Source organism: Arachis stenosperma, chromosome 7, assembly GCF_014773155.1.
Source record: "Arachis stenosperma cultivar V10309 chromosome 7, arast.V10309.gnm1.PFL2, whole genome shotgun sequence".
Lineage (NCBI taxonomy): Eukaryota > Viridiplantae > Streptophyta > Magnoliopsida > Fabales > Fabaceae > Arachis > Arachis stenosperma.
This window is the reverse complement of record NC_080383.1, coordinates 60,992,926-61,005,416: the sequence shown is the minus strand read 5'-3', so window position 1 is coordinate 61,005,416 and position 12,491 is coordinate 60,992,926. Positions and strand designations below refer to the sequence as shown.

Here is a 12,491-nt window from a genome sequence, read left to right as displayed (position 1 = left end):
AATTTTCAATATCTAGGATGCACTAATTTCATTTCTATTTTTTTATATATCGTTTAAATACAAGTGCTTTCATAAAAAGTTTTAAGATTTTAGTTTTAATTATATAATTTTTTTTAATAATTTAATATTGGTAAATTTTGTAATATATAAGTATGTTATTATAAAAAAATAATGATATGATTGATTAGACATATTTTTTTATCAAAAAATATGTATTTTTAATAAGAAATCAATAATTAAAATAAACATCTTTTTTTGTTCTTATAAAATACACGTTTTTGTTATATGTAAATGAGCTAGATTAAAGGCACTTTAAGCACCCTCACTACCATATCTGACTTCTGCAGTCTAGACGAAAGAGGTCGAAGATGGTAATGAGGGAAGCTTGAAATGCCTTCATGTCAACTCCAAAATGGCAGTTAGGGGTATCCGCAAGAGAAAAAATATTTTATAAACGCACTAAAAGAGATCGGTGATTGTAATGAAGATGCTTGAATGGCCTTCACGGCTTCACGTCAACTCGAAGTCGGCGGTTAGGATATTCACAAGAGAAAAAATATTTTATAAAAGCACTTTTATTTGATTAACATGTGAAAAAAATAGAATTGAAATTAATGCATTAAAAAATATTGAGAATTTTGAATTTATAGAAAAAATGAGAAAAAACTAGTGAAAGGATTAGTTTGGTGCACGACATTCAATTTCAAGAACTAAAATGAGTCACTTAATGCAAAGTGAGGGACTAATTTGGTGTATCTAGAATGATGACATAATGGACGATATGTGGATGAATACTATTGCGACACGTGACATAAACGGATACCTGGCCAAATAACATGTGACATGTGGCACAACCATCCACATCAGCATGCTACGAGTCACTAGTCACCACATCATCATATCATTACACGTGGCTAAATCATGGAGTGACACGTGTCACATACAGTCCACATCATCAAGCCATGTCATCACTTCGTTAATGAAAAATGGGTCGGAGACTAATATGGTGCACTTTTGTCAATTTCAATAACGTAATTAGTACAATTGGAATCTCAAGAACAATTTTAGTGTACGACGCTAATCTCACAGACCATTTTAGGGTTTAACTCAAAGATAACAACTAACAATTCATAAAAATACCATAAATCATGACAAACTACTACATTACTTTTTATTTCTGCTTATAAATTCATCTAAATGCATTTTGATTTATACAAGTCTTTATCTCTTCTCTATGCTTGCAACCAGTAACTTCCTTCACTCTTTATATCTTGTAAATTCTCTCTCTTTTAAAAATGAAAAAATTACTATTTAAAGAGTTCTATACGACATTAAAAAAGAAAATTAACATTGTACCCATTAAAAAAGAGTTCTATACGATAAAAGTACTAAAATTCTAAATTTTTGTTGACTTTTTAATAAAATTTTTAAATTACATTCATTCTTCACCTTCAACCCCAACCGTTAGAATACTAGGCATCATTGGCCTTTTGAAAAAGTGGCCGGAAAAGAAGTTGTCGTTGATGGTTACATTCTTGATGGCAACTGCATACTTTACGGAGTTGTACTCAATCACTTTAGGATTAAATATGATTTTGGTTCTTAATATATAGGTCGAAAATTTTTTTCGTCTCCAACCTTTGTTTGCATACAAAATCGTCCCTATAATTTAACTTAATTTTAAAATCATCTTTCGGACCAAAATACGCTTCTCCTTCTTCACCAAAATACCCAATTTCTATTCTTCTTTTTGATATTAATGTATATTATTTTAACATTAAATAAAAAATCTTACCATTATTAATATGTATAACAATTAATATATATTGATATCAAAAAATTAATAATAAAATATAAAAAAATTGTTAACAAAAATTTTGATAAAATCGTAATTTAATAATTAAAAAATTATTGAAGGGTATCTTAGAAAAAAATAATTTAATTATTAAATTTTTTTAAAAATATTTTGGTAAAAATACAATTTAATTAATAAAAAATAATTTATTAAAAGATATTTTGGTAAACAAAATTTAATGAAAAAAATTTTACTAAAAGTATTTTTATAAAAAATAATTAATTTTTTCTTGTAAAATGAATAAAGTTAACATTAGTTAAAACAAAAAATTTAAAATGGTTTAAAGAGGAGGTTTTTTAAAAGTTATAAGGAAGGAGAATATACATTTTATAAAGAGAGTGGATGGGAGTGTTATGTTAGTATCTGGCAGAGGAGGGGAGTGAAATTTTCTCAAAGAAAAATAATGAAGCCATCTCTTCCTTTTTTTTTCTTCTTCAGCAACAACAATGAAGCAGAAGCATAAGCGGAATTGGAAACAAAAGCAGAAACAAAATTGAAAATAGAAATAGAAGTAACAGAAGCATCAAAATTAAAAGAACAAAGAACTAGATGCTGAATTTGAAACAGAAACAAAATTAAATGCATCAAAATTAGAAACAAAAGCAGAATCAGATGCAGAAGTAACAGAAGTAGAAGAATAAAGAATCAAAATTGAAAACAATGTGATTAACAAAATCGTAATCATAATCAAAATTCGTGGATTAACAAAATCAAAATCAGAAATATGTGATTAACAATCTGATTAATAAAATCAGAAACAGAAGCAAAATTGAAACCCGAGAAAAATTGAAAATCGCCGGTGGTGGTGATAGAGAAGACCTGGCGAAAGACGTCGTCGTTGCGGTGACAACAGCAAGGAAAGCGAGATTGCGGTTGAGGGTGACTTCGGCGACGATGCGACGCTTGCTGAGGGACTGAGCAGTGGCGATGCGGATGACGCTTGTTGAGGTTGACGCGGACTGGGTAGACAATGTGACGCTTGTTGAGGGACTGATTCCCAATGACGACGGAAGCTCCAAGCCTCGCCGGCGTCGTCCCCCTTTCTTTCCTTTCTTCTTCCCTTCCCCTCCTCCTTCTTTCCTCCCCCTCGTGATTCCCTTTCCCCTCCACTTTCCTTCTCGTTCTTTCTTTTCTTTTTTTTTTATTTATAATTTTTTTGGTTAGGGGTAATTTAGTAATAAAAAATAAAATTTTGGTAAAAATGACGATGTTAAAACTAAGTTAAATCGTACGAACGATTTTGTATGGAAAAAAGACTAAAAACAAAAAAAAATTTCAATTTATACTTTAAGAACCGAAATCGTACTTAACCCATCACATTATCTACTAAAAGAAAAGAAATCCTGAACTTTTCACATCCCACCATATCATGGCAGATAGTTAGTTAGTTATAATATAAACAAGAAGAGAAACAGAAACAAAATCACAAGGAATAAAGCATGCAATACAATTTCAGAAAGAAACATGTGACTTTAAGGTTACCAATAAAAGAAATTTTTATAGAAAACATACGAATTCAATCTTTTAATGTATTTATTTTATATTTATTAAGTAAATGGTTAAAAAATCTTTACTTATCAAGTTAGTCAAATGCTAATTCCAAATAATAAAAAGAAGTTTAGAGAGAGAAAAGTAGCATATATGTGAGACAAAATCTCACGAATCTGTTAATGTCCATGACGATTGAAAATGCAAAATACCCTATAAAAAGGGAAAAGAGTGAGAAGAAAGGGAACATGAATATGAATAATGAAATAGAGAAGGAAAGCATACTTAATTAATTCAATGGGGGTAGCATTATGATTAGGAGCAACATCGGAATTAGAGGAACGAACAAAGCGCTATGAAGAATTTAGATCGAAACAGAGGATTTGGGAAAGAAGAGAGGAGATAGAGGTGAGGTTGAAGATAGAGGGTGGGGTAATTTCGAAATTTTATTAAAAAAGTTAACAAAAAAAATTAGAATTTGGCTACTTTTATCATATGGAATCTATTTTTGCTCGATACGACGTTAGTTTCATTTTTTAATGGATATTTTTGTTAGCATTTGTAACGTTTATGAGCACAAATAGTTGTTTTCCTTTGAAAATTCTATTATTACACTAATTTCAAATACACCATATTATTACAAAGAATACATAAAAAACTAAGTTATCTTTAAAATAAAAAAATTCTTTAAAAGAAAAAAAAATAAAACATAGTTATTAGGATTGGATTGGACCCACCAATCCAATCGAAAAATTGATGATTCACAAATTTGGCCGGTTTGGACCGATATAAACACCGTTTTTGCAATTAGACCTGCCAACGGTGCTGAAATCTATTAAAAACAAAGCAGTTCGCATCGAACCGTAAACATAAATGAAAAAGACAAGATGTATGTTTTAAACTAATTATATATATATATATATATATATATATATATATATATATAATATTTTCTTAATTCAATTTTAATTTTTATTTTGTACTTATTCTTATTTAAATGAATGATATTTTTAATTAATAATTATTCACAACTTTTATAATCAATTTTAAATTTTATTAAATATTTAAAAATTAAAAAAATAATAAAAATATCTTTAATTAATCACAATATATTTTTTTATCGGTATATAATATTTTTTAACAAATATTTAAAGTATAATACAAATATATTAATTAATAAATTATTAAAATCTAAAAATAATAAATTTAATACCAAAAATACTTGAAATACTCATGTTGAAAATGAGTTTTATTTAAATGTTTAATTAGTTCCATTAGTAATTCAATTTTAATAACCTAGTACTCTAGTAGTTTTACCAAGCCAATTATCGGTTTGGTTCTCTGGGTTAAAAAGCCTTCAAAAGCCTTCAAAGTAAAAGAATTTACTAAAACACAACAAAAAATTATATCATAATGAATATCCTAATCTCAAAAACGTTTGGTTATAAATATAAATTGAATTTAATTTTAATATATAGTTAGTATAAATTAATTTTATACGTATATTAAATTATACAACATTATTACATTATAAAAGTAATTATTATTTTTATTGATTATGTACATAATAATTTTAAAAGATGAATGTGATTATATGATTATATACAATATAAAATTAAAATAAAATAAACAAAAGTGGTTGCCAAAGTAACTTCATCATGGCAGGCCAATGACCATCTTTACATATAATTATTTTCGTATTCTCATTATATATAGTATGTATATGACTATGATGTAAAGACATTGATACAGATATACGATATGAGATACATTGATACGTGAATTTTAAAATTTAAATGATAGGGGACACGCATATATATAAAATATAAAGTATTTTTTAGATATATCGTAATGATATTTTGATATTTTATTGATATTAAAATATAAATAAAAATTTTTAATTATTTTTTGTCTTATTTTAATTATATCAAGTATTTAAATTTTTTTTTGTTTTAATAAATAATGATATATATTAAATCTAAATTTATTTTAAGAATATATGTTAAGAATAAGACTGGATACACAGACACGTGATAGTATTTAGGTGTATTTAGGCGTGTCCGGAGAAAAATTTTTTGTTTTTTATTAAGATACTGTACAACAGATATGTGTGTCGAACGAGTGTCAGTTAATGTCGTATCCAAAATGTGTCTGACACGCGTACACAACAACTCAGCGAAGTGTCCGTACTTCATAGATATATAGGAGTATAGAATATTCTCATATATATAGTATAGATTTTTTTTTGGTATTTAGTATAGATATTATTATTATTATTATTATTATTATTGTTATTATTATTATTTGGTAGGAATGTTTTTTCTTGTTCTTTTTGGTGACACAAACCATGTAGATTTTGTTTTTGTATCCAAACTATGTAGTTTTTTTTTGTCACGATTATTTTGTTCCTTAAACCATGTAGATTATTAATGGTCCATTTTGCTCAACTAATGTAATTTGAGCCGGGTTGGACTAAACCCGGCCCATCACGATCAAACTTAGCAAAACCCTAATTCCCCATATGATACCCTGCCTCCCCCGACTCTCCTCTCTCGTGTTGAGAAGAAGAAAAAGAAGAAGAAGAAGAAGAAGAAGAAAGAAAAAACAGAGAGAGAATGGGGCGCGTGAGAACCAAGACAGTGAAGAAATCTTCACGGCAAGTGATCGAGAGGTACTACTCTCGCATGACTCTTGACTTCCACACCAACAAGAAGGTTCTAGAAGAAGTTGCCCTCATCCCTTCCAAGAGGCTCCGCAACAAGATCGCAGGCTTCTCCACTCACCTCATGAAGCGGATCCAGAAGGGACCCGTCAGAGGCATCTCCCTCAAGCTTCAAGAAGAGGAGAGGGAGCGTCGCATGGACTTCGTTCCTGATGTGTCCGCCATTGACACTCAACACATCGAGGTCGACAAGGAAACCATTGACATGCTTCAGTCTCTAGGTATGTCTGACATCCCTGGAATCACTCAGGTCGATCCCGTTCCTGTTCAGCAGATCCCCTTTGGTCGCCCTGGCGCTGGATTCGGTGGTGCTCAGAGGAGGTACTGAGAAAACAGACAATTTTTCTATGTTTTGGAATTGTATTATCGATATTAGGGTTTTTAATTTGGGGGAAAAGTAATGTTATCTTATATGTTTGAACTTAATACTGGTTTAGTGGAAATGAAGAATTTCTGCGAATTAGGTTTTTGAGGATAAATTTGTGTGGCTTGATTTTAGTTAATATTTGTTATGAACTTATAATTAGAGGCAATATATTGGTGAAATTGTGATGAAACTGAAATATATGCCGATTAGGTTTTGTTACTTAAATTTGTGCATGCTTCACGAATTCTGTGGGGGTGTGTTATGCTTGAAACTTATAATTGGTGGATGTTGTGATGCCAAACTTAAAGTATAATAATTTTGTTCAAACTGGTTATTCTTTGTGACGTTTTGCTGGAAACTTAGTGGAATCATAATAGGTTGAGTTATACCATTAATCGTGGTTTAGTGTTTAATTCGTTCATAATTGATATACAGCTGGTCAAGTAGCTGCACGGTTCGAACGAATACTCCGCATTTGCGTTAAAAATCTGAACACGATTTCCAAGAAAAAGTAATCATGTTTTGTCAATCAAACGAGATCGAGATAACTTGCACCTTATATAATTAGCAATTGTTTAGAGCACAAAAGCTAATCTGTGCATCAATGTGATTTCACGTTATAGCAAATTTTGGTAATCGAAACCCAATCTTTTGCGTTTGCTATGAGTATTTTTAAAGATGTTATTAGTATAGCAAATATATACCCACTCCGGCTCCGTTTTTGAATGACCACCAGGTTTTCAAACAAAAATAATATTTTTTTCGGTTTTTAATATTTAATTTTGTGAGATTGGATGGTCTTTTTGTTAATGAGCTCTTTTCAAAATATATTTATATGACACGTTAATTATTAATATATCTTTTATTTAATTTTTATTGTTCATACCCTGGCCCAACAGTAAAGGCCCAGGTCCAAACAAAAGGCCTAATTCCACGGATTGAGCCTCACTCGGCACCGACCTTCGTCTTATGAAGTCGGTGCTCACCACGACTTGTTCTAAAGAAGTCGGGAACGAGGGTTAGCTGGCAGATAAGCACTCATTCAGATGAGTAACTGCCCCTAAAATCTCTCTAACCACTTCCAGTATCCATATCTTAACCTCCCTAAGATAAAGGGACGGTTAACATCCTAAAAAAGTGGCACTACTTCAACGGTGGTTATTGGTTCACCACTATAAATACACTGACATTCCTCAGGTATCTCTAAGTCCCAATACTCTCTAAAATTGCTTAGACCCTTGCTGACTTAGGCATCGGAGTGTCTTTGCAGGTACCACCCCCCATTCTTTCACATACACAACTCGGAGGCGGCTCCCAGACGTAAACCAAGTCGGAGACCACACTCCTCTAACGCGTGGGCCTCACAAACAAGCCCAACCACCGTCCGGTTCTAGGTAAGCCCCGGAACATTGGCGTCGTTGCCGAGGAACCCGAGAGATCAACCAGTGATGGCGGACAGATCCCCCGAAGAGGGTCATGTAAAATCAGATTCTGAACAAGAGAATCTGGACACCGGAAACAATGACGTAGACTTGACCGTTCACCAGGGAACCAACGATCAGCACAGAGAAGGTACCTCCGGAATCAAAAATCCGAATGTGAATTCTTCAGAAGGGCGCGAATCGGAGAAAGATGGACCATCCCATGTAACTGAACTCATGGGATTAGTCCACGTCCACCAAAGTCGCCTGGAACAGTTAGAACAAGAGTGGGAGCGACAAAGGGAGACTGAGAAGAACCTAAAAGAGGAGATGGAACGACGAAAAGAGTTAGAAAGGAAACTCTTGAAGTTAGAATCCTTCCTCAAAGGTCGGAACTCCCATGACGAACGAGAAGAACCGCCCTTACGAGGGGAGGATCCTTTCAGCGAGGACATAATGAGGGCAAAAGTTCCGAGGAACTTCAAAAGCCCCGATATGGACCTCTATGACGGAACCACGGATCCGAAGCATCACTTAAGCAATTTCAAAAGTCGTATGTACCTGGCTGATGCTTCCGACGCTACGCGCAAAGCTTTCCCGACGACCTTATCGAAAGCGGCGATGAAGTGGTTCGACAGCCTCCCTCCGAGGTCGGTCACCAGTTTTGAAGACCTCTCAAGAAAGTTTTTGATGAGGTTCTCTATCCAGAAAGACAAAGTGAAACATGCGCCGAGCCTTCTGGGAATAAAGCAGGAGGTCGGAGAATCCTTACGAGCCTATATGGAAAGGTTCAACAAAGCATGTTTAGAGATCCAAGACTTGCCCACCGAGGCAGTCATAATGGGGTTAGTCAATGGGCTTAGAGAAGGTCCATTCTCACAGTCCATATCCAAAAGACACCCCATCTCCTTAAGTGATGTGCAGGAAAGAGCTGAAAAGTACATCAACATGGAAGGAAAATGCTAAGCTGAGAGATCTGAGTTGGCGACCTGGGCACCTCCCCTCAACAAAAGAAAGGGAGAGGGAAACCAAGAAAAAGGAAGAACTCGGTCTCGATAGTCCAAGGAAATATCACTCTTATACTCCTCTAAAGGTTTCTATAGTGGATGTATACAGAGAAATTTGCAATACTGAAAGGCTGCCACCTCCCAAACCCATTAAAAATAAAAAAGGGGGGAGCCGCAGCGACTACTGTGAGTATCATAAAATATATGGTCACTCCACAAACGACTGTTACAACCTCAAAAATGTGATAGAAAAGCTGGCTAGAGAAGGTCGGCTTGACAGATATCTCTTAGAAAGGTCGGACAGTCATGGGAAGAGAAAGCGAGACGATATGGATAGAAGAGACCCACCACCGCAGACTCTAGAGAGACATATCCATATGATCTCAGGAGGGTTCGCGGGAGGAGGACTCACAAAATCCTCTCGTAAAAGGCATCTCAAGAGAGTCTACCAGGTCGGAGGAGAATCACCCGACTTTCCTACCATTTCATTCACAAAAGAAGATGGGCAAGGAATAATCCCTGGACACGATGATCCAATGGTAATAACTATGATCCTAGCAAATGCCCATCTCCACAGAACCCTAGTAGACCAAGGAAGCTCAGCGGACATCCTTTTTAAGCCCGCTTCTGACAAACTAGGGTTGGATGGGAAAAAATTAAGAGCTTACCCCGACACCTTATACGGATTAGGCGACACGCCAATAAAATCACTAGGATTTCTACCCTTACACACTACCTTTGGAAAAGGGGAAAAATCCAAAACTCTGAGTATAGACTTCATAGTCATCGATGTAGGGTCAGCATATAATGCTTTAATCGGCAGAGCTACCCTTAATCGACTCGGAGCGGTGGTATCCACTCCCCACCTTTGTATGAAATTCCCGACCTCAGCGGGAATAGCAACGGTAAGGGGAGATCAGAAATTGGCAAGGAAATGCTACAATGAAATCCTAAAGCTGAGAGAAAAAGGCAGAGAAATTCACACAATAGAGTTCGGTGGCGCAAGGGCTAGAGAAGAGCTGCGACCACAACCGGAAGGAAAAACCGAGGAGATACAGGTCGGTAAAGAGGAAGGAAAAAATACTCATATAGGAGTCAACCTAGGGGAAACCCTAAAACAAGGATTGACTAAGCTCCTAAGAGACAACTCCGACCTCTTTGCCTGGAAGGCCTCCGATATGCCTGGGATAGACCCCGAGCTCATGTCCCACAAGCTCTCGGTCTACCCGGGGTCCCGACCTGTACAACAAAGAAGACGCAAGCTCGGCCCAGAACGAGCCCTGGTAGTAGAAGAACAAGTACAGGCGCTCCTAGAAGCCGGCTTCATCAGAGAAGTCAAGTACCCAACATGGCTAGCCAATGTAGTGCTAGTCAAAAAACAAAATGGCAAATGGAGAATGTGGCGTCGACTATACCGACTTAAATAAGGCATGTCCCAAGGACCCTTATCCGCTACCAAGTATTGATACCCTAGTAGACTCCAGCTCGGGGTATCAATACTTGTCGTTCATGGATGCCTACTTGGGGTATAACCAAATCCCGATGTATGAGCCGGAGCAGGAAAAGACATCCTTCATCACGCCCAGAGAAAATTTTTGCTATGTGGTCATGCCATTTGGATTAAAAAATGCAGGGGCCACATACCAAAGGCTGATGAACAAAGTGTTTGCCCCCACATTGGGAGCCTAATGGAAGTATACGTCGACGACATGCTGGTGAAAACCAAGAAAGAAGTCGACCTCTTGTTAGACCTCTCGCGAGTCTTCGACACCATAAGGTTACACGGGATGAGGTTAAATCCCGCAAAGTGTGCCTTTGCGGTAGAGGCGGGAAAATTTCTAGGGTTCATGCTGACACAAAGAGGGATTGAAGCCAATCCCGATAAATGTAGAGCTATCCTGGAAATGAAAAGCCCGACCTGTTTAAGAGAGGTCCAGCAGCTAAACGGCCGACTTGCAGCACTCTCCAGATTCTTGGCAGGATCAGCATTAAAATCCCTTCCGCTGTTCTCCTTATTGAGAAAGGGATGTCAATTTGAATGGACTCCTGAATGCGAGGAGGCATTCCAAGAGTACAAAAGATTCTTGAGCCAACCTCCGATTCTGACCCGACCTGTAGCTGGAGAAGACCTCGTCCTATATTTATCTGTAGCAGACAAGGCTGTCGCGTCAGCCCTGATAAGAGAAGACGAGGTCGGCCAGCATCTAGTGTATTTCATCAGAAAAGTCCTACAAGGACCCGAGCTAAGATACCACAAACTAGAGAAGTTTGCCTACTCCTTAGTAGTGGCCTCACGAAGGCTACGGCCCTACTTTCAAGCTCATACAGTAAGAATCCGCACGAACCAACCCATGAAGCAAATCCTCCAAAAAACCGATGTCGCAGGGAGAATGGTTCAATGGGCAATAGAGCTCTCCGAGTTCGACTTGAGGTATGAAACTCGGACGGCGATTAAAGCCCAGTGCCTCACCGACTTCATCGTAGAATACGCAGGAGACCAAGAGGAAAAACCAACTACATGGGAACTCTATGTAGATGGATCCTCAAATAAGACAGGAAGCGGTGCAGGCATAATATTAGCGGATGAAAGAGGAACCCAAATAGAGGTTTCCCTCAAATTTGAATTCCCAGCTTCAAATAATCAGGCAGAGTATGAAGCCCTGATTGTTGGATTGAAGTTGGCAGAAGAAGTCGGTGCTACAAAGGTGATGATATACAGCGACTCACAAGTGGTGACCTCCCAGATAAGTGGAGAGTATCAGGCAAAGGACCCAAATATGAAGAGGTACTTGGAAAAAACTCTGGAACACCTTGGGCGCTTTGCAGAAATCGTGGTCAAACACATAACTCGGGATCTTAATAGCAGAGCAGACGCCCTATCCAAGCTAGCAAGTACCAAGCCAGGAGGGAGTAACAAAAGCCTGATCCAGGAAACTCTCCAGGAATCCTCCGTGGTAAAAGTAGAAGCCAAACAAGAGGTCCTTGAGGTAGCCGGTTTAAATCTCGGATGGATGAACCCCTTGGTCGAATACATGAAATTCAACATCCTTCCCAAAGAGGAAAAAGAGGCCAAGAAAATCCGGAGGGAAGCACAACATTACACTTTGGTGAGAAATATTCTCTACAGAAGGGGGATATCAACGCCATTGTTAAAATGCGTACCGACCTCAAGGACAACCGAGGTGTTAGAGGAAGTTCACAGTGGGATCTGCGGAAATCATCTTGGAGCAAGGTCACTAGCCAGGAAAGTGATCCGAGCTGGATTCTACTGGCCGACCTTGCAGAAAGATGCCACAGAATTTGTGAAAAAGTGTCAACCATGTCAGATGCATGCAAATTTCCATGTGGCTCCCTCGTAAGAGCTTATCAGTATCACTTCTCCATGGCCCTTTGCAAAATGGGGAATGGATTTGTTAGGTCCTTTTCCCCAAGCGCCAGGACAAGTCAAATACCTGATCGTGGGAATAGATTACTTCACAAAGTGGACAGAAGCAGAACCATTGGCCACCATCACCGCTCAAAGAAGTCGGAGGTTCCTCTACAAAAATATCATCATAAGATATGGGATACCTTATTCCATTACTACAGATAATGGAACCCAATTCACCGACTCTACCTTTAGAAGCCTAGT

General features: G+C 36.7%; 1 protein-coding gene across 1 annotated transcript; it reads left to right on the top strand.

Moving 5' to 3' along the window:
* Nucleotides 1-5,868: 5,868 nt before the first annotated feature.
* On the top strand, nt 5,869-6,759 carry LOC130940175 (40S ribosomal protein S17-4-like). Its single transcript, XM_057868239.1, has one exon. It carries the CDS (start codon nt 5,959-5,961, stop codon nt 6,391-6,393), a length of 435 nt encoding a protein of 144 aa, XP_057724222.1. The 5' UTR covers nt 5,869-5,958; the 3' UTR covers nt 6,394-6,759.
* The last annotated feature ends 5,732 nt before the right edge of the window (nt 6,760-12,491 follow it).

Coding starts and splice junctions, on each gene's coding strand:
- LOC130940175 (XM_057868239.1), top strand. CDS start 5,959: ATGGGGCGCGTGAGAACCAAGACAGTGAAGAAATCTTCACGGCAAGTG.